General features: G+C 49.0%; 1 protein-coding gene across 1 annotated transcript in view; it reads right to left on the bottom strand.

Moving 5' to 3' along the window:
* Positions 1-2,249: 2,249 nt before the first annotated feature.
* Positions 2,250-24,799, bottom strand: part of GDF9 (growth differentiation factor 9) — a 71,811-nt gene continuing 49,261 nt past the window's right edge. The window contains exon 2 of the mRNA XM_069652490.1: positions 2,250-4,630. Within this exon, the coding sequence (XP_069508591.1) occupies positions 3,699-4,630 (932 nt within the window). The 3' untranslated portion in view covers positions 2,250-3,698. The remainder of the gene's footprint in view (positions 4,631-24,799) is intronic.

Raw genomic sequence — 24,799 nt, forward strand, 5'->3', positions numbered from 1 at the left:
CTTTTGGATAACTGCGCTAGCCAGTCTAGTTCAGCTGAGATTGCACAACTAAGAGAGCAGGCAAAAACACGGACTGGGTGACAATCCGAATATCATTATGACGACAGTAGCCTTGGGATAGAAGGGTACCTGTTGTTAGGCCCATCAGTACCTCAGTCATGCTGATAAAGACTACTACAACAGGAAATCTGTCTCAAGGTCGTCGGTCTGAAATTAGGTTTTAAAATCATTCAACTATCAGACAACATCCTAAAAACAAACTGAATCCCATCACCTGTGGTGGTAAGCTTCAGAGGCTTCTAAACTGCCACCAGGACACTCCACTGCCTAGGCTGCAATGTTGGCAATTCATTTGTGTGTCTATACTGGGAGTCTGCAGGATACCAGACAGCATTGTGGAGTGGGGCGGTGAGAGGCAGAGCAGGAGTGAACGCACCTTCATCTGCCTGGAACCCCTTCCTGTTTATGTAAGGCAGAGAGGTTTGGTGAGGCCAATTGCTTTTAATGATCAAGAGGCTATGCGTGTTTGCTTTGTGCATTGCATCACTTTTATAGTGGTGGATTCCGACTCCTCAAATGGCTAGTCACTCAAAATGGATGCCTGGTCAGAAGACTTGAACATCCATCGAGGTCCGGTAGGCAGATTGGCTTGTGTATTGAAGGGAATTCATCAAACTGGAGTGGTTGCTCTGAACGTTTCCCCCAGAGAACACCTTAGCAAGGTGCCCGATCACTTCCTGGGGCAGCGGTTCAAAAGTGCACTAGTCAGGGTTAAATCTACCCCCGAAGAGCCAAAAGTCTCCCTTCATCAAGGCTGCTCCATGGATGCAAAGTTCCCTGAAGGTTCGGTTTTCTCTAGATGTTTTTGTTTAGTGTGTACTCCATAGCTGGTGAGCACAACTGTACGATGAATACCTATTCTTTCCAGGTTGTAATTGCATGGTATATTATTTTTGTAGAATCCAAGAGTATTTGCGTGGCAAACTTTCCCCGACCCGAATACTCTCTGCAGGGCTAGGTTCTTGCAAGTCTATAGGTAATGTTCGTTAGTGGAGACCATGCGCTCAATGTGAGCAAAAACCTTAAAACTTCCAGGTGGGAAAAGCAATGATCTTCCTGTACGGAATGTCTAAGTGTTTGCAGATGAAGTTGCAATTAAGGTGGAAAAACGGAGGAATTTCGAAGCAGCTGCTGAATTATATAACCATTTCTGGCAGATCTGCTGGCGCAACAGGAGGTATTTTTCTACCCTCTCTTAATCGTCTCATTCATGTCGTTTCTAAAAACAAGAACTCCTTGGTTTATGACCAATAACACACCAAGTGGAATTTGCCCAACTCTTTTTTCCAATAAAACAAATAGCAGTATTGGCAAGCCATCTTTCAAACGAGAACCAGCGAGACCAGTCTTGCGTCACAACACTTCTACCTTCCCATACCTAACAGGACAATCATGCAGCTAACATTTTAAACACCTTTCATTTAAAGTCAACAGTAGAGTACCAAACCAGCTGCCATCAATTCGTACAGATCGTTAATTTCAAAGTGACACAAAAGTGCTCCTCTTACAACAGGACCACGTGGGGCTACCTAGTAAAGCAACATTGTTAAGAAAATATATATAAAATGCTTGCTTATCCCAACAGAGGTGGCACAGAATCAGATACAAACATCCTCTGGTCACGAAATTACTAAGATTCCAAGCACAGAAAAATAGCAAAAGGGAAGAGCTACAGCTTGACATTAGGAAAAGGCAGGGATGTGCTGGAAATGTGGCTATTCCACAATTTAGATCTTAGCACGAATACCTCTGTGTCCCAGGTTTTCTACTCCGATGATCACCGTAGTGCCAAATAAAAAGCAATGCTACAGTATGTAGACAGGAACAGGCTTCATGATTTGGATCTAGGGTGAAATGAAAAGGTCTGTGCTCTTAACCTAGCTGAGCTATCCTGATCAACAAAACCATTGGCGCAAGGTTGTGTTCAGTCAGCTATGAAGGAGTGGATTATACATCAAGACTCGTCAGGAATCGCTTCTTACCCATATTTTGACCCCAGCCCCCAATGTACTCTTTGTCGCCACTGCCATTTGGAGTCTGCTAGGTGTCGTCATGGTCACTGGAGAAGAGAAAAAAAAAATCCCTTTTATCACGGGTTAATCAATATAGGGAGCAAAAAAATAAATACAAACTCATCATGTGCGCCTGGTGCATACATCCTCACCGTTTGTCAATAAAAAAACAAACTTAATGGCCGAGCACATTTTTATTCTAAACGCAGTTCTATTCGTAGTTATATTTCAGTACCATTATTGAACCAGAGGGAGCATGCATGCTTGCTTTTGGTACACGAACAGATTTTCAAAACTGAGATCTTGCTATAAGAAAGCCCCCAGTTTGAGGTTATTAGAAGTGCATTTTAAGCAATCACTGACATTTGCAAATATTGCTTCATTTCAATAATCTTTTTCCCTCCCCCCCCCAAATTAAATGTGTCAGAATGGCACCCGCATATTGAGAGCCGCCAATAATTTTTTGCCCAACTTTTTGCACCAAAGGTTGTAGCAAAATGAAAAAGAATCTTCTACAAATTAATTCACTGTTTTTGTTCAAACGATTTCAGACATCTTAAATATCCCTTTGGACACATTAATTCATGTAAGACAAGACGTTCAGAGTTGGACATTGTAGGTTGTCCCTAATCCTGGACAACCTGGAACCTGGACAACAGGACGCAAGGAGGGGAGTTGTCCGTCAGACAACCATCTGTGTTTGGTCTCTAAAATCACATTTAAACTTCAGAGATGGTCTAAACATGAAACAATTTCTAAAACCTCCTTTTCTATGTCCAGGCTCTTGTGGATATAAAACATGTCCACTCTGCCAACTTAAAAATGTTGTTTAAAGTGAGAAAACATATATAGAGAACTCGCACAAAAATAGAAAAAGAAAAAGAAGCATAAGAGGTCAAAGAGAAACAGGGTACACGTACCCAAATACTGAGAGTTCGGCATGAAAGACAGACAGAATCACAGGTTACATTCTCCTTTGTCACTGTGATACGGCTATCCTGCTCGAGATCTTTACTCTATGATCAGGTCTCAATAATAAGTGCTTAGTCTTTTTATACCACCCGAAAGACACAAATATTGGTGAATTAATAAGTTCATTGTGTGTGTCCCATAGAAAACAAAACAATTAGCTGAAAATGCAAACAATACCAAATCAAGTCTAGAGGTCACTTAGAACAAGAGTCATCTTCTGGCCACATTTATAGCCGGGTATTAGTAGCTGCATTGGATGAGGCAGCTATTAAGCCAAGACTGAAGCACCATCCAGACCTCTGAAGGACGCCAATACATGGAAGTACCAAAATCACTGCAAACCGCTGGTACAGCCAACAGGTTCTTCTGTAAACAGCCTTTTCTCCTTCCAATTGTAGCAGGAAGGGGCTGGGCGTCAGACTCCTAGGTTAATTGGCAGGGTTGCCAGCAAGAGTATTACTGATATGGGTGGCACATCCATCTTGCAGCTGAAAATAAATTAGGTGTTACGGACTCTATCACCAAGCTACAGTTAAGGTCCCTGGTGTTGGCTTGAATGCATTATCGAGCTTGGAAACATGTGAAAAACGTGCAGAGAATGTCATGAGCAGCGGGATCCACGCCAAGTAATAAGACCTCTAGCAGGATTGTAGCTTAACGACATGTGCACTTTGTAGCAATCATGTCTTCATACTCTTTGTAAACAATGGACCGGTCAGGCTCGATTGTGAGAACACTCATTGGGCTGTATTCGGAGGGAACACAAGAAGGCCTGGGGACAGAAGAGTCCACCTTCTCATGCAAGATATTTTGTACCATGGTATGCACAGGGGAGCCATACCGGTGCCCAACAAGCCTTGGACATTCACCTTTGCAATAATGGGGGTTGTAGCGATGGGGTGCGATAATCCATTTGTCCCAGTTCAGTTGTCGGAAACTAAGCCTGAAGTTATGGAGCTCGCACTCGTCACGTTGCGATAATAGCAGCAGTTTAACGTATGCCGTCAAGTTAAAAGCGGGAGTGCTTTCCAGTTCACCTTCTTTCGGAGAGCCCCTTCGTTGGCGAGATGCTACTTGTTCTTGCAGATCTGGAGCCCAACCCTCAAGAAGATTGGTAAGATGACCCCCCTGACTGTACCATAATGAAGGCTTCTTCGGAGTTCTTAAGGAACTCCACCTGTTGTAGGCTTGCTCACTGGTGTCATTGAGGTACAGAAGGAGGGAAGGGGGCACAGAAGCCATTTTAAATAGCTCATCTTTTCCATAGTGCTGGTCGTCCCGCAAGCAAGTGAAATTCACAGCCATGTGGACCCTTCTCTTATTCACGGACATCAGAGGTTGTAAAAAAGAAGTGACATCAATTTCAATCCACTTTTGTCGTCTTCCAAGATTAAAAACAAAAGTGTACATGGCAGGAGAGCACACTTGCGGTCGAACGGGTTGATCTGTGACAGCCAGATGGTAGATGCAGGTGATGTTACAAGGTGCAGATCGGTGAACAGAGTACAGTAGGACAGACTTCAGCAAGTGCTCTAGGACAGCAACACGGTCCATGTTGAAGAACAGATCCAGTGATTGAAATTCTCCTAAGGAATAGAAAAAAAAACACATTTGTAAGACCCACGCACATCACAAATGATTATCCAATGAAATTAGATGCTTTGTTGCATAAACATAACTAGATGATGCCCAGTAAAGTTCATGGTTTACTCTACAATCCTCTTTCCAGATACTACAGCTATTAATAATTGTTTTGGGGTCTCGGCTTCTATCCCTGATGGGATATTACAGTGGTCCTGTTAAACACCTGGCATGGGATTTGCATGAATTGCTTTGAAGGTTTAGAAGTTGATAGTGGATGGTTATGGTCACTTGTCAGGCATCAGCAGTGGCCTAGGTTATAACGCATCTCTGCCCCTGATGCAGGGAGTCTTAATCATCTGCAGTAGAGCACTCTACGTTGTAAACACTGATCGACACTTCAAATGTTGATAGCCTCGGAAATGTATTGGCCCAGAGGATAGATTGTGACTTTGTGACAGTTACTAGCCTTCTTTTTAAATAACCTGCCTTCAACTGGCTTAAAGTGTCTGATGCACAAAAAGAACAAATTGCATTGATGTACTTGAGATTCAATTTCACCTTTTTAGCCATGGAAACATTGCTGAATTATCCTTTAGCATTAGTGAAAGCAATACGTTCCTGAGTAATTTCTGCCTTGTTCCTCCTCAAACACAACTAGTCTAAACAGATCCATGTTTTACGGAGTGAATCGTTATGTATGCATTCGCAACACCTGGGTGAGGGTCGCGCATGCGCATTGAATAAAGGGTAGCCCTTTCTCAGCAGTTGCCGCCGGGAACCCGTAGCAAGCAGCTGTCTCCAAGTGCTCATTGAGGCATGGTGGGATGGGAGCCTTACTACGGAGGGGCCCCGGGCCATGACCACCATATAACATTGGCAACGAGGACGCCGCTGAGTCAAACGACTCGATTTCTGAGTATTTTCTTGGTGCTCACTAGAGGAGACACACGTGCGGTGCATGTGTGACCGCCATCTTGTGTTTCTGACGGTTGCAGCCCCTCACAGGGTGCTCGTGCGCCGTCTAAGGCAAACAGGCTTTTTCAAAGACATTCTTGGACAATTTCAATAGATTTAAAGAAATGTTTCTGAGTTTTGGACCCTGTGCAGGCATCTGGAAGACCATTTCATGTACTTTGTGCAAAATTAAAAATGAAAATATTTCTCTTCACTTCGACATGGTGGAGCCCTTGCAGGGGTCTGCAAATGTATGGGCACTTGTGAATTGAATGTGCCACCAGGAAACAAAGGACACTTGCCTTCTCTGTTCACGGTTGTCCGTCTTCCTGGGCAAGTTGGGCCGTCTGCAGGCCTCATTAGTGAGGAGGCCTGCAAAGTTACTTTTCCCTGGTAGAGGTACATTTTTCTGTGCAATCATCCCTGCACGCCACGCCAAGGTGGGGGGGGGGGGGGAACGCCTTGCACTGGGACTAGTGCGGACACCTACGCCAGGACTTGCTACTGCTCCTGAACATCTTCACCGTTGCAGACTTGCAGCCTCTGTGGGGTGCCTGAGTGGTCCGCAGCCATGGTTGACAACGCTGGTGGCACTAAAGGGGTAAAGGCCCCACATCCAGGTGGTGCGCAACCTCCTGTCAGGCCGATTCCCAGGCAACAGGGCACTCTGGCGCCTATGCCTGAATTTGATAGGTCAGGCCCTCCATCGAAACTGGGCCCAAAGTGGCTCTTTTGGGTCAAGAAGCTGGAGATGTACTTCAGGGCACCTGGAGAGATGGAGGACAATGCGAAGGTGGCAATGCTGCTGTATGCTGCTGGTTCTGAAGTCCATCAGGTCTTTGAATTGCTGAACTCTCCTGCGGTCATGTACCAGGCAGAAAAGGTCACCCTTAAGGAACATTTCCTACCCCTGGCCAACCAAGACTTTGATCGCTTTGTGATGTTTAGCGAGAGCCAACATGAGGACGAGTCACTTGATCATTTCTGCGGGAGACTGCAGCACCTGGCTAGCACTTGCCAGTGGGAGACGGAAGAGGGGAGAGGGGAGAGGGGAGGGTCCGGAACCAACTCATCCAAGGCTGCAGTTCAGGGAAGCTCTGGCGCCAGGTACTCTGCGAACCAGGGCTGACGCAGGTCCTATGAACTGGCTGACAGCCGTGCCACTAGAATGGATGCAGCAGTTAAGTCTGGGAAGGGTGAGGAGTCCTACGCCGTCGAGCGGACAGTGACCCTAGGGCCCGAGATGGACCCAAAAGAACACAGTCACTACAGAAAATCGACACGCCACAGCAATGTCAGAAATGTGGGTACGACCTCCCGCATTCCAGTGACTGCCCCGCAAAAGCGAGGGCATCTGTGCGCTGTAGAACCGCAGGCCATTTTGCCAGAATATGCCGGGCGGCAAATCCAGTAACAAACTCGCGAGATCCTACAGTAGTGGCCCGCACAAACAGAAGCTAAACATTGCTGAAGATTAAGTATTTTTCATATCGAACATTGATTCCATCTCCAAGAAGCGCTGGCACCCCACGTGTGTGGTAGACATCCGAGACCCCCACCCCGGTGTTAATAGATACGGTCGCATTGTGTGTGAGATGGCAATGCAACGCTAAGAGGCACTGCCCGGACCACCAGCGCTGGCTGACACCAAAGCTAGAATATACTTGTTTGGGGGTGATCATCCACTTCAACTCAAAGGGGTATTCACAACATCCATCACACATGCCAACCGCTCGATCAAGGCTAAGTTCTTTGTGACCAATGTCATCCCGCATTCACTCCCGAGTTGCGCCGTGTCTGAGGCACTGGACATAGTACACTTTGTGCTCTCGGTGTACCAAGCCAACATCCAAGGTGCCACCAGACGGTTTGCAGACCTTTTCTATGGAGACGGCAAGCTAAAAGGGGAACCCATCCGCCTACACATCGATGAGTCGGTGAGACCAACGGCGTTGAAGCACCGACGCATTCCCTTTCACCTACGGCGCAGGTGGACCAAGATCTTCAGAACCTCATAGATCTAGACATTATTGAGAGGATGGAGGGCCCTACTCCGTGAGTGTCTCCCATAGTCGTGGCGACCAAACCCCAAGCAGCCGGGGGCGGTACGCATTTGCGTAGACATGAGGCTGCCCTACATGGCCATCAAGAGGGAACACCACCTGATGCAAACGCTAGATAACGTGGTGGGGAAGCTGCAGGGTGGCAAGGTATTCAAAGCTAGACCTGCGCTCCGGCTACCACCAGCCCGAGCTGCATCCGGACTCCCGGTACATCACCACACATAACAGCCTATACCAATACAAAAGGCTAACTTTCAGGATTTCCTCAGCTGCAGAGGTGTTTCAGAATGTGATCAGGGGTGCCCTTGGTGGACTGAAAGGAGTAATCAACTTAAGCGATGACATCCTGGTTTATGCCTCCTCTGAAACTGAAGACATGATCAGGCTGGAGAAGGCGTTGAGAGGATCCGTGATCTGGGCTTGACCCTGCATCGTGAGAAATGAGTTTTTATTTTTATTTAATTTATTTTTTTAAAAGGAGAGCATCACATTCTTCGGATTCATTTTTCACTCGAGGGATCTCACCAGACCCACAGAAAGTGAAAGACATTCAGGATGCCATGCCCACAGACACTCCCTCCGAAGTGCGCAGCATCCTAGGAATGGTGAATTACGGCGGGAGGTTTATCAAAAACCTTGCCTCCCTCTCTGAACCGCTCAGGGCCCTCACAAAGAAGGATGCCACCTGGACATGGTCATCCAAGCAGCAGAATGCCTTTGATGCCATTAAGGCCACACTCACTGGTAATTAAACCCTGGCCTTTTTTGACCCAAAGAAGGCGTCCAAGCTGGTCATCGGTGCCAGCCCCGTGGGGCTCGGTGCGGTGCTACTCCAACCTGACCCCCAAGGACAGATGTAGCACATTGCATATGTCAGTAAAGCTCAGACGGACACCGAGCAAAGGTATTCTCAAGCACTGGCCATACTGTGGAACTGCAAGCATTTTCGAATTTGCATCCTTGGCAAACCAGTCTGTCGTTACAGACCACAAGCCCCTGATCCCCATCATGACAGGGGCATCCTCCAAACCACCACGGAGGATAGAGGGGTGGATGCTCACCCTCATGGAGTATGGGGTGAAACTACAATACAGGCCAGGCACACACAACCCAGCAGACTACCTGTCCCGCCATCCCAGGGGCAGCAGTTCGCAGACCGGAGGAGACTGTGCCGAGGTCATTCAGCATGTGGTGGAGGCAGCCATGCCGATTGCCCTGAAACTGGATGAGTTGGCCGAAGCCTCAAGGGCCGACGGGCGTTTTCAGCTGATCCAAACTGCCATGAGCAGCACGGACTGGAAATCGGCCCTGGCAGACAAGTCCCAGAAAGGAGGTTCAGCAGGACCTACAGGCACTATGGCGCAAGCGTCACAAGCTGTCCGTGTCCGATGAGGGCCTGTTGTTGCTGGGGATACAGATCGTCATCCCACGAGCACTGGTAAAGAGGGTGTTGAAACTTGCACATCAAGGCACCACCAAGACGAAGGTGTGACTGAGAGCCAAAGTCTGGTTCCCAGACCTTGAAAGGAGGGTCGACGAGTATTTACACCGTTTCCTCTGGTGTCAAGCAGCTGCATCAGTGGTCAAAGAACATTGCATCGAATGTATGGAAAGGAGTGACAAGCCCTGGGGCACAGCACACAAAGTCTTCAGTAGCAGCATGTACCCCCTAGCCCTCATTGACCAGTGGCCCCGCTACCCGGAGGTGGAGCTGGCGGAGTCCATGTCCAGTGACCAAACCATTCAAGCGATGGACACGATGTTCGCCACCCATAGCTTTCCCCAGGAGTTGTGTTCAGACAATGGTCCCCTGTTTCATGGCCGCCAGTTTGCCGCCTTCATGGATGAAAGTGGGGTCACGCACAGGAAGAAAACGCCTGGGTGGCTAAGAGCCAACTGGGAGGTGGAACGCTTCATGCAGACTCTCTCAATAAGGTGTTCCGGATCACTCAGGGCCAAGGAGGGACGGGGGGGGGGGGAATTGGGAAGAGACCTGTACCAATTCCTCCGGGAGTATCGATCCACACCCCAGTAGTCCACAGGGGTGGTCCCAGCGGAGGCCCTGTTCAACCAGTGCCCGAGAGGTTTGATACCTGAAGCCGAGGGATGACATTCTGGGTCACTGAGGACCAAAGGACCCTGGAAGAATGGCAAGTGCGCAATGAGCGTGAAAACACCCAGAGACATCTGAAGCCGGCAAGCATTGAAGTGGGGGACACCATCCTTGTACGCAACTGGCACCCCGAAGGGAAGCTGTCCCTCAACTATGAGCCCACCCCCATGGGCTTGACTCATGTCAACGGCTCAATGGTTTTGGCATCTGACGACAGGAGAAGGACGATCATGAGGCACTTGTGTTTCTTTTTTTTTTCAGTACAACATTTTATTGCCATTTTAACGTAAAGCAGTACATCAGACATTTCCCAAGATTCGTCCGTTGTTTGTGAACATGTGAATGCTGGAGCTAGTTGAGCAGCTCGTTTGTACCTAGTTACCTCCGGTACACCTAGCCCACCTGTATTACGGCCTCGGGTCATTCGTTATTTGTTTCGCAATTCAAGCTCTCCCCCATCCCCCCATATACATTTCAGTACAGCTCACTGTAGGCCTTTGAGCTCACTCTCTGGGATTTGTGTCAGCAGTAGTAGATTAGTCTTGGGACCAGGTTCATTTTCGTTGCAGCCACTCTGACCAGCCATGCAAATTCTTGCTTGTTCCAGTGGGTTAGGTCCCTTCAATTCTCTGAATAGTTGTGGGAAGTTACTCTGGTATATCTGGGTGTGGTTGTTGGGGCTACGTACCCCCAAGTAATGGATTGCGTCTTTGGCCCAGGGGATAGGGAATTTGGGAGAGAGTTTTTCCTTCCACTTCTTTGTGATGTCGATTGTTAGTGCAGCCGATTTATCGTAATTCACTCTGAATCTTGATGCTTTCCGTAACGCTTCGAGCTCTTCTTGCAGGGGGGTCAAGGGAGGTGATTGGGTGTGCGATTGTTAGAAGAATGTCGTCGGTGTATAACGCCACTTCATATTCCCTGCCTCCCACTGAGATTCCATTTATGCCTGGGTTTTGTCCAATTCTTCTGGTGAAGGCCTCCATGGATAGTGCGAACACCATAGGGGAGACCGGGCATCCTTGCCGGGTTCCCCGATTGATGGCTATGCTTTCGGACCTATGCCCATTTACTCTTAACTGGGTTGTTGGTGATAAGTTCACAACATGGATAATGGCGAACAAAACCCATGTGCTCAAGTGTGTTCTTAATGTACTCCCAGTCTACCAGGTTGAACGCCTTGTGTGTGTCTAGGGATATGACCATGAGTTCCTCCTTCTGCCAACTGACGCCATTAGGCCTAGTGTTCTCCTAATATTGTCGAATGTGCTCATCCTAGGGAGGAATCCTGTTTGGTCCCCGTCTATCAGGTCTCGGAGCACTTTCCCCTAGCCTGGCAGCCAGGACTTTGGAGTACATCTTCCTGTCCAAGTTCATGAGGGTTATCGGTCTGTATGCGGTTACTTGCTTTGGGTATTTCCCCGGCTTATGGACCAGTATAGTAAGTGATTCCCCCATTGACTTCGTGACCTTCCGTGATTCTAGGAATGAGTTGAACACTTGGGAGAGTTGTGGGGCCAGTATTTATAAAATTTCGCTGTTAGCTCGTCAGGGCCTGGGGCGGTGTTCTTCAGGGATTTAATGGATTCCCAGACTTTTTCGGATGTTATCGGGGTTTCAAGGGATTCGAGTTGTGGTTTGATGTTGGGTGCCATGAACGGTTGTAGATATTGCTTGCCCTGGTGTTGGCTCTCAGGGCGGGTGGATAGGCCGGTCATTGTTTTATGACAGGCTAGAAGGGCGTTCATTTTACCTCTACCTGTATATCGGGTTATACCGCCTTCCCCTGTGATGCATATTATTGTTCTTTTTGGGTATCCGCTAAAGTTTGTGGGTGAGTATTCGGTTGGCCTTTTTACTTTCACTATAGTAAAACTGCTTAGTATAAGCGAGGGCTTTAGCCGATCGATCCGTCCTATATATTTCTAGTGCAATTCCTGCTTTCTTCAGCTCCCTTTCTAGTTTTTCTGGAATGGTGGATTTTAAGCCACTTCGCTAACTCAGACTTAGCTCCAGGGCTGTTGCCTGGCTAGAGACTCGCTGGTGTTCTGCCGCTACACCGATTAGTGTTCCTCGGACTACAGGTTTCATCGCTTCCCATACTGTTCCAATGGGCATATTGTTTTTTTTTCCCTGGAAGTAGGACATCAATGAGTCCCTTAGGATGGAGTCGTTTAGTTTCCAGTATCTCGTGGAGGTGCTGGAAGCCCATTTATGGCTAGGTCTGCTGATACCGGGGCATGGTCTGAAATCGTCCAAGTGTGGATTTGTATATTTTCTAGGCATGGAAATAGGGCCCCCGCAATTAATAAGTGAATTCGGGAGTGCCCTTCGTGGGCGTTAGAGTAGAAGGTGTAGTCCCGCTATTTGCAAGGCTCCACGAGTCTATGGTTTCTGTTTCTCGCATTAGTCTTGCGAGGGCTAAGGCTCGTGTGTAGTCAATGTTGGATGGTGGATGATGGGAGGGTTTTGTCCACTGCGGGATCTGGGACCGTGTTAAAGTCCCCGCCTATGATCAAGTATCCCATAGTGAATGTTGCCAGTTTTGGGGTTAGGCTCTGTAGGAATTTGGCTTGGTCTGTATTAGGGCAGTATATCCCCACTATGGCGACCGCCTGCTCTACCAAATATCACTTTACCAAGACGAACCTGCCTGCTGGGTCTCTTTTTTTGTGAGGTCTCGAAACAGGAAATTATTGCTCAGTAGGATTGCTACCCTCCGTTTCTTCCCCCCTCACCCCCGAGGTGGCAAAGAGAGCTTGTGTGAATCATCGGAACTTGAGGCAGTGCTCGTCTGCTGCCAGTAGATGGGTTTCTTGAACGATTACAATATCCCCCTCTAGGTTATTAAGCCTGTTCTCTACCGACTTACACTTCCTCAGAGTTGAGGCCGCCTACGTTCCATGCAAGGATGCAGATGTTTCCATCTTCCACCTGGCCTAATAGGTTCATGCTGTAGTGCCCCTAAGGGCTTTCCCGTTCCAGCCTTCGGGGCCCGTGAGTGGGGCTCCGCCTTCAGTAAGTTTGTGAGTGATGTGTTTGTATGTCTGAGGTGTAGCGTCTATTTCTTTCTTAGGAGGCAACATGCCCCAACTCTCCCCCTCCCTTACCCAACTCTTACCCCCCCCCTCTTCCCCCCCCCCCCCCCCAACTCCCCCCCCCCCCCCCCAAACTCCTCGGACCAAGACCAGCCTCATCCAACGTGGAAGGCTATGGGCCTCATTACATGGTAGGCGGTAAGGGTTTACCAGTACCGGTATTTTACTGGTACCGGTAAATCCTTACCGCCTTACTACGAGGTCCCTTTGCGGGTTGGGTATTTTAACGCCTGCAACCCAACCCGCAAAGGGACCCAGGGAGCCAATTACGGTACCGCAATTTGCGGTGCCGTAATTAGCGCCTTCCCCATTCCCATTATGCCCTATGGAGCAAAAATGGGAATGGGGAAGGGCAATGGTGGAAGGGGGGAATTACCGCCCCTCCAACCTTGGGAATGGGGCGGTAATTCCCCTTTCCACCAAGGCGAGGCCGGTATTTTACCGGCATGAACCATGGCGCTAATTGCGCCATGGTTCACCGCCTACCGTGTAATGAGGCCCTATATCTCCTGGCTCCCTCCCATGTAAAATTCAGTGCTGTTGGGAAGCTCCATCTGTACTGCACCTTTCGTTCTATTAGCCATGCTGTGAGGTTACGGAGTGCTTTCCTTTTCTGCAGTCAGGACAGACAGGCCCTGGTACAGTGAGACGTTTTCTCCCCTGAAGAGGATTTGCTCGGTTGCCCTGGCCTCCCTCAATCTCTTTATCTTGAAGAAATTGACCCGTGCTAAGACATCTGGGGGAATGGGGAGGATGCCGCTGGATTGGGCGGTGGACCTGGTCAAGCTCCACGGGGGAGCCATCTGGAAGAGTCAGGATGAATCTGAACAGCTCCCTGGTAAAGTTCTCCAGGTTTGTGTCCGTGATCGTTGTGGGTATTCCCCGTGGGAACGATTTTCCGTGTCTTTTTGCTTGAGTTCCAGTAGGTCATATTTCGCTTCCAGAACTACTATTCTGTCCAGATTCCTTTCCAGGTCAAAAGCATGGTTGCATATGGTATTTTCTAGATCTCCAGTGCGTTGTTCAACCTCCGACACCCTTTTATCTAGTGCTGTGATTTTCTGTGTGTCCTCTTCAGTCCCCTTTTGTATATCCTTGGTTATTGCTGTTAGTAGGTCAGATTTGGTTGCAGATTGGGTTGCCTCTGGGCCCGTGGGCGTGGTAGTCAGCTCCACGGCAGAGTCCAGTGTGTGATCCACTTTCTTTAGCTTTTTCATTGCAGAGCCACCCATCAAGGCTGCGAGAGCTGTTTGTTTTGCTGCTTTTTGCCATAATTGATGCTTTGGGTCTGGGGCCGCCCCCGGGTGCAGAGGGCTTTGGTTGTCGCCGGCCTATTGCTTTTGGTATCTTATGGAGTCCCTGGTTCTATTTCAAGGTGGTCTTTCTCCCCCAGCTGTGCATAGAGTTCTGGTTAGCTCAGTTGCAGCGCTGGTTCTCCCGCGGTCTGAGTTCGGTAAGCAGGTAGGTATTTGGGTTTGCAATGCGAACGGCGAGGAGAGGAGCAGGACAGTAGCGAGTGCCCTTATTCTTTGAGAAGTCTGTGGGGGCTACTTTTGTGATAGTTTCTCCCCCCTTGATAGAGAGTTGCACGCTGGTCTCTTGGGCGACTCCCTTGGTGGGTGTCTGCGTGTTTTCTTTTGGGGATGGGGGGGGGGGGAAGGGCCCAAGGGCTCCGTTTTGCTGAGGGGCTGCTGGTATTTCCCCCGGTTGGAATTCCCGCTGCTGGGCTCTTATGGCTCTGCACCTCTGTGTGTACAGCTTTGCAGTAGGTCAGCTTGTGTGGTGTTCTCCCGGGGTTTATTCTGTGGGCTCCTCTGCCTAGCTGGGTTCACCAACATCTTATTTGAGTGCTCCAGGGAGGGCGGGAGGGGGGGGGCCCGCTACTCATACATGTGTTATGTTGCTCTGCGTGGCTTCATTGGTGTGCTTATGTTGAGGTGGGTCACCCCAGTCTAGGGATTACGGACCGGGGACTGCTGGGCTCGGATGGGGTCCCGCTGGGTCCGCCGCAGTGTCGGCACTGCCGGGACCTCCTGTTGTGGGAATCATGATGGGGCGGGGACTCACCACTGCTCTGTGTGATGTCTCTCGGTCCGGCCCCTCAGCTTGTTGCTTTCTGGAGCTCCTCATGGGGGTCCATCGGCCCAAATGCTGTCCCGGCTGTTGCAGCCGCCCAGACTTCACTGTGACATACGTCCGAGCGGCCTGATGGGCGGGCAGCTCTGCTTCTCTCTGGATGCTGCTGGTGCCGTATTGGAATCCCTCGTCCGGGACCCGTCATCAGTGCTGGGTTGTAGCTTTCACTAGCGGATTAGTCCCTGAATATATTGGCCTCACTCGCTCGGTCAGTGTCGTGCTCCCCAGCGACCGTCTCTCAGGCGCTCATCATTGTGGGACTGCTTCTGCGCCTCCGGTCTTTCTGGTCCACTCCGGGCTCCGCATGATTGTGGCCGCCATTTTCGTTCCCGTGTAGATGCGCGAGCGCAGCTTCAGCTCAGTGATATCTGGAAAATGGGGCTTCTGCGAGACAATTTGAGTGAGGCGCCGTATGGAGGACCTTTTCAGCTCCTCATGATGCTTGTTTGATGTCGCAACTGAGGAGAATTCGTAGCATAAAACTGCTTGAACAGTGGGTCCAGCCAGGAGCTCTTAGGGAGCCATGTTGTCCGTGTCGGCGCCAAGCCACGCTCCCACTTGTGCTTCTTTAAGAAGGTCAACACCTACGATACCCCAGATGAACCTCCCAAGTGCAGGGCACAGATTTACACCTCCAACACAGCACCGGGGCTCGAAGATGACACCGGGGCCCCTAGAGGAGCCTCCCCGTGAATCGTGCAGAGGATGGGTGCTACCCCCGCCACGAAGGCCGAAGATGTCTGACCAGGTTCAAGGACTACATTCTGGACCAGAATCACTGAGGGCCAGATGGGACAGTAAAGGGCCATTTCAGGCTATATCTTAGTTTGTAGGCTGTGTATTGATTTGTTTCTTATGTTGACATATCAGGTTAAGTTATGACTGTTTGTTATGGAAAAGGAGGGATTTTATGGAGTGAAGTGTTATGTGCGCATGCGCGACGCCTGATCGAGGCCGCACTTGCGCATTGAAAAAAGGGGAGCCCGTGCTCGGCAGTTGCTGCTGGGAACCCCTAGCAAGCAGACTTGTCTCCGAGTGCTCATTGAGGTAAGGGAGGATGGGGCCTACAGGAGGGGACCCGGGGCCATGACCACCCTATAACACGATGGACAACACATCATTAACATAATCACACCCCAATTACATATGTACGCCATGACTTGGTGGTGAACGATGTAGCCCTACAATATGTTTTTTTTTTTTTAAATCCTTCTCCATTGTCTAGATTTCATTGGTGTTTGCAAAGCCCCAAAGTGTAATTCCGTTTTGCAACGTACACTGCTTTACAATGATACTTTAAGAATTAGGTCTATTGACAGAGCCAAGACTACCGAGAGCGCTGTTTAAAACCATTAGCCCGTTTCAGGATATGTGGTGCACGTGAAAATGTTGATGAGAAACAGACTCTCAGGTAATCAAACTCTTACCAACGGTATGAGAAAATCGTTACTATATATGCTTGTGAACTTGAGAGTCCGTCTACCTCTGTGAGGGACCCTAACTACCGATTTGAGAGAGTAACTGTTAGGTCGAGCCCATTCATAAAAATTGTATAATCCGAGATTAGTTTTGCAGTACATAGAGTAAGCATGAGTGATTAAAACCATATAGTCGGCACGGGCAAACAAGGGTAGCCTTTTATTCCCAGGTTTCAGAACATCTGTGCCAGGGCCTACCAAACTATCGTAAAGGCCATTTATGTATAAACCAGGACACAGCCCACGACACATCCCTGCTTCTACTACAAATGTATAGGTACAATGGCCATGCTTTCCATTCCAGACACAGGCTTGGGTATCTTGATCGAGGAAGATTCTCAAAAGACACGTCATGGTAGAAAGAAAATAGGGGTGGGTTGGACATAGGTTCATTTGAGTGCTATTAAAAACATTTTTATTTTTTTTAAATGCAGATTCATGGCAGTTTACATGTTTTCCTTTCCTTGGTTTGTCACATTTTATTTGAATGGGTACCAAGTTATAAAACAGAATTTCTAAATGCACTGATGACTTTCTGGTTAGTTGCATCCCCCTTCAAATTCTCAGCAAAGGACACATCAGTACATGACAAAGACCAATAGTCGTCCTCCATCATCATGCAAGCCACCTCCAACCACTTTCATTTACCATCTAATATCACACATGTCTGGCAACAAGTTATTTTCAAAATTACTGACGCAAGAGAAAGGCGCAAGAGAAAAGAGCAATCAGCCACGTGTTGCGTCAGAATATATACAGATTCAAAGGACTCCTACTGTGCAGTACATTTTTGAAATACGCATTTGGGGTTTGGAACCTTCAACCTCGCACCAGGTATCAAGCATAACGATGAGAGCATGGATGAGTCGGAAATCATTGGGGTGTGCAACTGCGTAGCTGACACCCTCAGGGGTCATTTTCAAGGCTAAACATTGACAATTACAGGCCTTTGTAATAAGTGAATCACCCAAAAGTGAGTGGTCCATTAGGGATAATGTTGGGATGGATATACCAATACAGATAGGTCATGGTCGGCAATTTGCGTGTAGTACATACATTTCAAGTAAGAAATAATGACGGTACATGTTAAAAAGCATTGGCGTTCATGCAAATGCAATGATAAACCATGTGGGGTTTTTGGACCACCCGAAACACCCACAGTGCTCCCCACTGCCGGCCCACCCTCAGAGACCCCACTCCCTGCACCCGCTGCCTAAACCATCACAGAAAGTGTTTTGTGGGGGGAAATCGGAAAGGTCAAGGGAGCGGGAAAGGTCAAGGGATGGGGGGGCAAGCACATGAGGGTGGGCATTTGGCGAGTGTGAGGTGGTCAGGGAAGCATTTCTTTTTGCCCTTTTTCCCCATTGATAACCACAGGTATAATGACTACAAATAATCCGTAGTTCATGAAAACATAATCGCGGCTATAAAAAAAAAAAAAAAAAAAAAAAGTATATATTTTTACAGCTACAATGACGTCAGAGTGAACAAATCAAATAAATCACAGGTAGCATTTTAAATGGCCAAAGGCTTGGTAGAGTTGGGAAATAAAGTGGGAATGGCCAGGCCAAAATCATGCTGAGGCGGGCGAGACCCTTGGGGCCGGTTCTGAAGCCCACGCCTGGGAAGGAGTCAGGAAATGGCCCACAGGGCCTCGCCACAAATTACAGATCCTTTGTGGCACCACCGGCCACCCGCGGATGCACCTTTCTTTGATGAATGCGGCGGGCCAGCGGCCAGGCCGCAACACCATGGTGCCAGCAGCAGACAGCCCCATTTTATAACAGATGGGAAAGGGGCACCCCCATGTCTCTCAGAAAGCATAGTTGGAGAGCCCAGCTGTGAGACAGAGTGGCCGGAGTGAACAGCCTTGCAACCGGATTCACAGAATCGTTTTTATAAAACACTCCGTGAATGAATGAGGCCCTGAATGTTTGACAGAAAGAGTAGCGTAGCACGTGTCTCTGTGACAGAGTGGGCAGGGAGTGGACACAGCCCTGTTCTCTGACAGAGCAGCAGGATATTGTAGCGCAGAGAAGACAGGGGCCGTCCTACTGAAAAGCATGACGGCCCTTATGTCTAAGACAGAGGACGGTGAGACAACCTGCTGAGGGAAAGAACTGCGAGTCACCTCTGCTGTGGCAAAAAGGACAAGGTGTAACACCGCCGGGTCCTGGGAGGGCGGCCGGGCTTATGGGCTCATAATAGGATCATCATAAATATGGCCTGAAGCCACAACAACAAGTACTTTTAAGTTGCTTTCAACTTTGCACTGCAGGAAGTAACACATTTGTTGCACTTCACTTGCATGCAAAGTTGAAAGCAAGTTAGCAACTTGTGCCTGGGCCAGGTCCTGAGGCCTGTGGCCACCAGGGAAGGGAAGAGCGAGAACCAATGAGTGCAGCAGGCAGTGTTGCACACAGACTCCACTGTGCCACTAGGAGAGGTCAATTCTGTGGTGTGTCATGTCATGTGACGTGGATGCATGGGCCTCTCTGCTGCACATGATTTTGCTACTCTCACTCAGACAGGACAGCTGCGCACACAGTGCAGCAGGTACACTGGCAGCACTTGAGCCACCTTGAGCAGCGGCACGGCACCTGCTGTGAGGATAGCTGATTCCATCCATTTACGGACCAGGGTCCAGGAGGACCACCACCAAGTAAGTTTACCTGCGAGTTGTGCCAGAAACCTTGTGCCTTGTTTGTTTCTTTAGAATGCATTCTTTCAGTGTGCCCACTGCCCATGTGTCCACTGACAGTGAGCTTGCTTACTGTACTTTTTAAAATGATTCTATGACAAGCCTGGAGGCGAGCATTATGCTTCAACTTCTTTAGTTTACCACTCTTCAGCAGTTTCAACAAAACTCAAAAAACCATAACAAAAACACAGAAAACTGTCTAAAACAGCCTTTTCTTCCTTTAAATTACAATCCCCATAGTCTCTGTAGTCCATCTCACTCCATGCTCAGCTATGACCACATCCTGTCCGAGCTCCTCCTCTTCTTTTACTGCTCTTCAAGCAGATAAGTACTATTTTGACTATCTCCTTATTGGGATGTAAATCTTTAGAGGTTCAGTTGATATTACATGCGATTAAGGATGTAATAGCTATGCTGATCGAGGCTATATTAATTTAGCAGTGAAGGTTAGGACATTGTAACCCGCTCGATTATATGTTAGATAAGACGTTAATACGGCGCGGCAGCGCGTAGGATTTGCTGATGTGTTAGCCCGACCGTGCGGGCTGACTTCGCCTCGTTTCGCGGACCCTGTGCCACATGTCCGGCACATCGGGGGTGGCAGCGCGAACGAAGGCAAGCATAGAGTGGGTCGCAGGACCCCGCTCGAGCCGAATTCGGAGTCCCTCCCCGTGGGGAGTGCGGCAGCGGAGAGCCGACCGCGATGGGAGGCCCCCTCCATGGGGAGGGAGGAGCCAGCCGCCGGGAAGCCTCGCTCCCCTCCTTTGCGGAGGCGGAGCCGAGGCGCACTCGATTCCCGTGTCGCAGCATTTAGTTAGAGCTACACGGAGCAGCGGGCAGATAAAGCCAGGCCTGGCGGTGAAGTTTCCTTTACCAAAGCAAACGGAATGAGCAAGTAGTTCTAGCACACACACGATCATAACGTGTGCTTGTATTATCAGCACGATCGTGCAAGGGCCTGTAGGAGACCCAGGAAGACGTGTGAGAGCACGTAGCACGCTCCCCCCGACAAGGGGATTGAGAGAAGAAAGCCACAGCAGGCATTTGGACTATCTACCCCTGTCCAGCACAGCCACAAAGAAATAACAGTTGGAAAAGACAATTAAAAAAAAAATAATAATAATAATAATAATAGTTGGCTGGTTAAAGAAAGGGTCACAAGAATAAGGCCCAGAGCATCTAGAGTGAAGGGGCGTGCAGTGACACCCTTGCGGGTATAACAGGCACACAGCACCCACGCAAAATGTCAGAATTAGAGTGGAGCGAAGAGGAGCAGACCTCAGATCTGGCTGCCAGCTTCAAGCAGGTGCTAGGAAATTCACTCAGATGCAGTGGCGCAAGGGGTGAAACCCCTGCAGGATAGGCTGGAGTCCCTCGAAGCAATTTAGCATCAGCCCTTAGACAGTGTCGGACGGAGGGGAAGCACGCCCACGGAACCCTCAGAGGAAGGGTCATTGGGAGTACTAAGGCCCGTAAGAGGAAAGCCCCTCTTGACCCCCCAGGGCCCTTGGGATGGGGCAAAAGAGAAGGCCCCGGAGGTCGTCGATGCCTTTGCAAAGCTCCGTGAAGCATATTTGCAGCGTCAGACTGTGCCAGACCTCACGACCCCCACTCCAGGGGACGAAGAATATGGAGAAGAGGACCCAGGCTCAGGAGATGAGCTGGAAGAAGGTTTAACCCCCTCGCAAGAGGAGGAGGAGGAAGAAGAGGTAGAGATCAAGCCTAGCGGAGCAAAGAGAATGCGTAAAGAGAAGCACCTCGAAGAGGTGGAGGAAGACATGTTTGACCCAGAGAGCATTCGGAATCCGAGGTCCTCGGACTGGCAGCCCTCGCCTAGAGTGACTCAATATATGACCATGAGGCTGCTAAAAGGCACTGGACAAAAAGGTCCGCCAAAGGCTCCGAGCAAAGTGCCCGAGACCAGATCTACTGGGGAAAGTGGCAGAAACGCCAGAATTAGACCCCAAAATGATGACTTTCGTCTCAAAGATGACCAAAGATCCCCGGAAAGGTATCGAAAGGTCTTGGAGGAGTTGTCAAGAGAAGGTTCTAGAACTGGCAGAACCCCTCGCTAAATTAATGGACCTAGCCAAGAGGGCCAAGGATACGGGGGAGGAAGTAGACCCCGACGCCCTAGCGGGCTGGGCGCAGACAGCAGTGTGCCTCTTGGGGAACGCCAACTGCGCCATAGCATCTGAACGCCGAAGAGGACTCCTTCTGAAGATATATTCGAAGCTGAGTGATTTGGCCTCCTACGAGGCCGGCGAGGCCTCACAGGGACTACTTTTCGGGGAGACCTTTGGCAAGGAAATGGGTCGCTTTGTTGGCACCTACACCTCTCTGGAGAAGGCGCAAGCCTCCATAAGGAAGATTTTCCCCAATAGAGTTTCTGGAGGGGCCATTCGCCACAGGGGTCGATCGACTGGTCGTAATCAGGGAGGAAGAAGACCCCAGAATCCCAGGGCCCAATACTGGGAAAATAGACAACAGGACTCCTTCTTCCCTTCCAGAGGACGCTTCCCGAGGGGTCGCAGAGGAAGAGGCTCCGGTCGTGGACAAGGGTTCACCCAAGGTGAGAGCCACATATTACCCCCCTGTAGGAGGGAGAACAAACATGTTCTGGAGAAATTGGCGCGAGCTTTCCAGCGATGCTTGGGTTTTGCAAGCAGTAGGGGGATTACGCCTAGAGTTCGTTCAGCCCCCAGTGCAAGCACGCAGGCCACACCAGCAGCGTCTAGAGTGCGCAGAGCCTACTAGACCACGAGTTAAGTCAATTGATGACGAAAGGCGCCATAGAGAAATGTGCGAGAGAGCCCGCTTTCAAAAGCAACATGTTTCTGGCGCACCGAAAGGAGAAAGTGCATCCAGTCATAACCCTAAAGGAGTTGAACGGGTGGATTGTGTACCGACATTTCAAAATGGAGGGCATACATCAGCTCCGAGACACACTCCGAGAGAGAGAGAGGTTGGTTGACCAGGTTGGATCTGAAAGATGCGTACCGGACAATTCCGATAGCGCAGGAATTCATAACTTTTCTAGCTTTTCGCTGGAAAAGACAGCTCTGGCAGTTCAAGACTATGCCCTTCGGGCTAGCTTCGGCGCCATGGGCCTTTACCAAAGTAATGAAACCAGTGGCGGCGGCCATAAGAGAGAAAGGTATCAGACTGATCATTTATCTAGACGATCTGCTACTACTAGCCGAGGATCGAGAGACCCTCAAATACCAGACAGAGTGGGTAATAGACCTACTGTCGTCTCTACGGTTGCTTGTGCAAGGAAAAAAAAAAAAAAAAAAAAAAAAAAACCGAACCGGCACAGAGGTTAGACTTTCTAGGATTCATTCTGGATACCCAGAAAGCGACCCTGGAGCTGCCATCTTGGAAGATTTGCGACATCAAGAGGGAACTCAGAGGATGCCTGCAGAAGGAGCTTGTATCTCTCCGGACCCTAGCAAGAATAGTAGGGCTGTTGGCAGCTTCTATACAGGCCATCTTTCCAGGGCCACTTCATTATCGAGCACTGCAGCGATTAAAGATACGACATCTGCAGCAGGGCCTGCGCTACCATAAGGCAGTGCCACTGGATCATGAGTCCAAGACAGAACTGGAATGGTGGTTACAGAATATGGACGCCTGGAATGGGCGTGCCATTTTCGGAGACAGACCGGATCTGGTCATAGAATCCGATGCCAGCCGGTTAGGCTGGGGCGCAAGATGCGGAAACCTGCAGACAGGTGGGAAATGGAGCGAGGAGGAGCTTCGCTTGCACATAAATTGTCTAGAGCTCCTGGCAGGGTCCTTTGCGATAAGGGCCTTTCACGAAAGAGAAGATGAGATCTTGTGTCCCCCTGAAGATGGACAACATATCGGTAGTGCGTTACATAAACCACCTGGGCGGTACCAAATCCAGGATGTTGGCCGAACTAGCGAAGGACTTTTGGCACTTCTGCCTGCAGTCAGAGATGTCCGTCACAGCGGAATATCTGCCCGGAATGTTGAACGTCATAGCGGACTGGAACTCTCGGTACCTCACGGACTCCAGCGATTGGAAGCTGGATCCAGCAGTCTTTCAGAGGATGATAGAGAGATGGGGCCCAGTGCACATAGACCCATTTGCGTCCCGGTTGAACGCCCAGATAGCAGAGTATTTCAGCTGGAGGCTGGATCCGGGAGCTCGAGGGACGGATGCGTTCCTTCAAGCCTGGAACGGAGGTCCACACTACGTGTTCCCGCCATTCATGATGCGGAGCAGAGTTCTAGCAAAGTGTCGGAGGGAGACGGCGGAGTTGCTATTAGTAGCACCATGCTGGAAGTCTCAAGTATGGTTCCCGACTCTCATGGAACTGGTGGTAGATTACCCGAGGCTTGTTCCAGAAGGAGAACAACTGCTCACGGACCCAGCTGGGTCGTATCACCCTCAGAGTGAGGGGGACTCTCCCGCTCATCGCTTGCAGAATATAAGGAGACGTTGGGCGCTGCCAGGCATTTCGGCGCAAGCTGCGCAGCTCATTGCGGATTCCTGGGCTCCGTCAACGAGAAGGCGCTACGACGCGGCTTGGGCCAAATGGACGAGCTGGTGCAAGGGGAGAGGTCTTCATCCCATTTCGGCCCCTGTAGTGATGATTTTGAATTTCTTAGCTCAGCTGCTACAAGGTGGTAAAGCGCTCCGTACCATAGGGGTGTACAGGTCGGCCATATCCGCGGGACATCTCCCTATTGAGGGAGTGCCAGCAGGGGAACACCCAGCGGTAGTACGGCTTATTAGAGGACCAATTACAAAAAATCCCACTAAACAGCTTCCTTCCCTTACCGTGCTGAGTGAACCAACTTAGATGTATGTGTACTTAATTTTTGCATACTTAAACCTAAACAAAAGGGCACTTCACCTCTTAATTATCGAAAAATACTCATATTTTATTGTTTATCACACCATATTGACAATTCTGATATACACAATTAAAAATATTCCAAACACATATTCAACAATGAGTCAATGTATGTACATCTTTCTTCATTACAAATGAAGGCATAGACATATCTGCTTAGACAAACCTTTTAAAAGCCTTACTGGGGGTATTCCAAACACATATTCAACAATGAGTCGTATGTACATCTTTCTTCATTAAAAATGAAGGCATAGACATTTCTGCTTAGACCAACCTTTTATATGCCTTACTGGGGGTGTGTTCTCTTTTATAGAACGAACCCCACTCTTATTTCTGCCCTTCCTAATTTCTCTGGGCAAAGCGGACTGTGCCAACACTTTTATAAAAATGTGTTTCTAGGACCAGCATGGAAATATATCTTTAAGAATAGGCTAGGTCAGTAATCCCTATGGCGAATCCTGCTGGTACTGTCTTCAGGGCACATAGGCTTAGTTCATATAGTGGTTTTCACCCACTTAATGGTTTGTCGTAATTTGCAATCTTTCTAAAAGACAAATAAAACAGTTGCATTTTAAAATATGGTTAAAATAAAACATTTTTTATGCAAAAAACGAAATACATCTGTTACGGTTTCAACTCTTTTGGCATTATAGACAGCAGGGATACATATTTGGTTAAGTGGTCTAGATTATTGTCCACTACCACACTTCATCTTATATTCAACATGATTTAATCTCTTCAT

The sequence above is a fragment of the Ambystoma mexicanum genome, chromosome 3p (assembly GCF_040938575.1).
Source record: "Ambystoma mexicanum isolate Mex_15411 chromosome 3p, UKY_AmexF1_1, whole genome shotgun sequence".
Lineage (NCBI taxonomy): Eukaryota > Metazoa > Chordata > Amphibia > Caudata > Ambystomatidae > Ambystoma > Ambystoma mexicanum.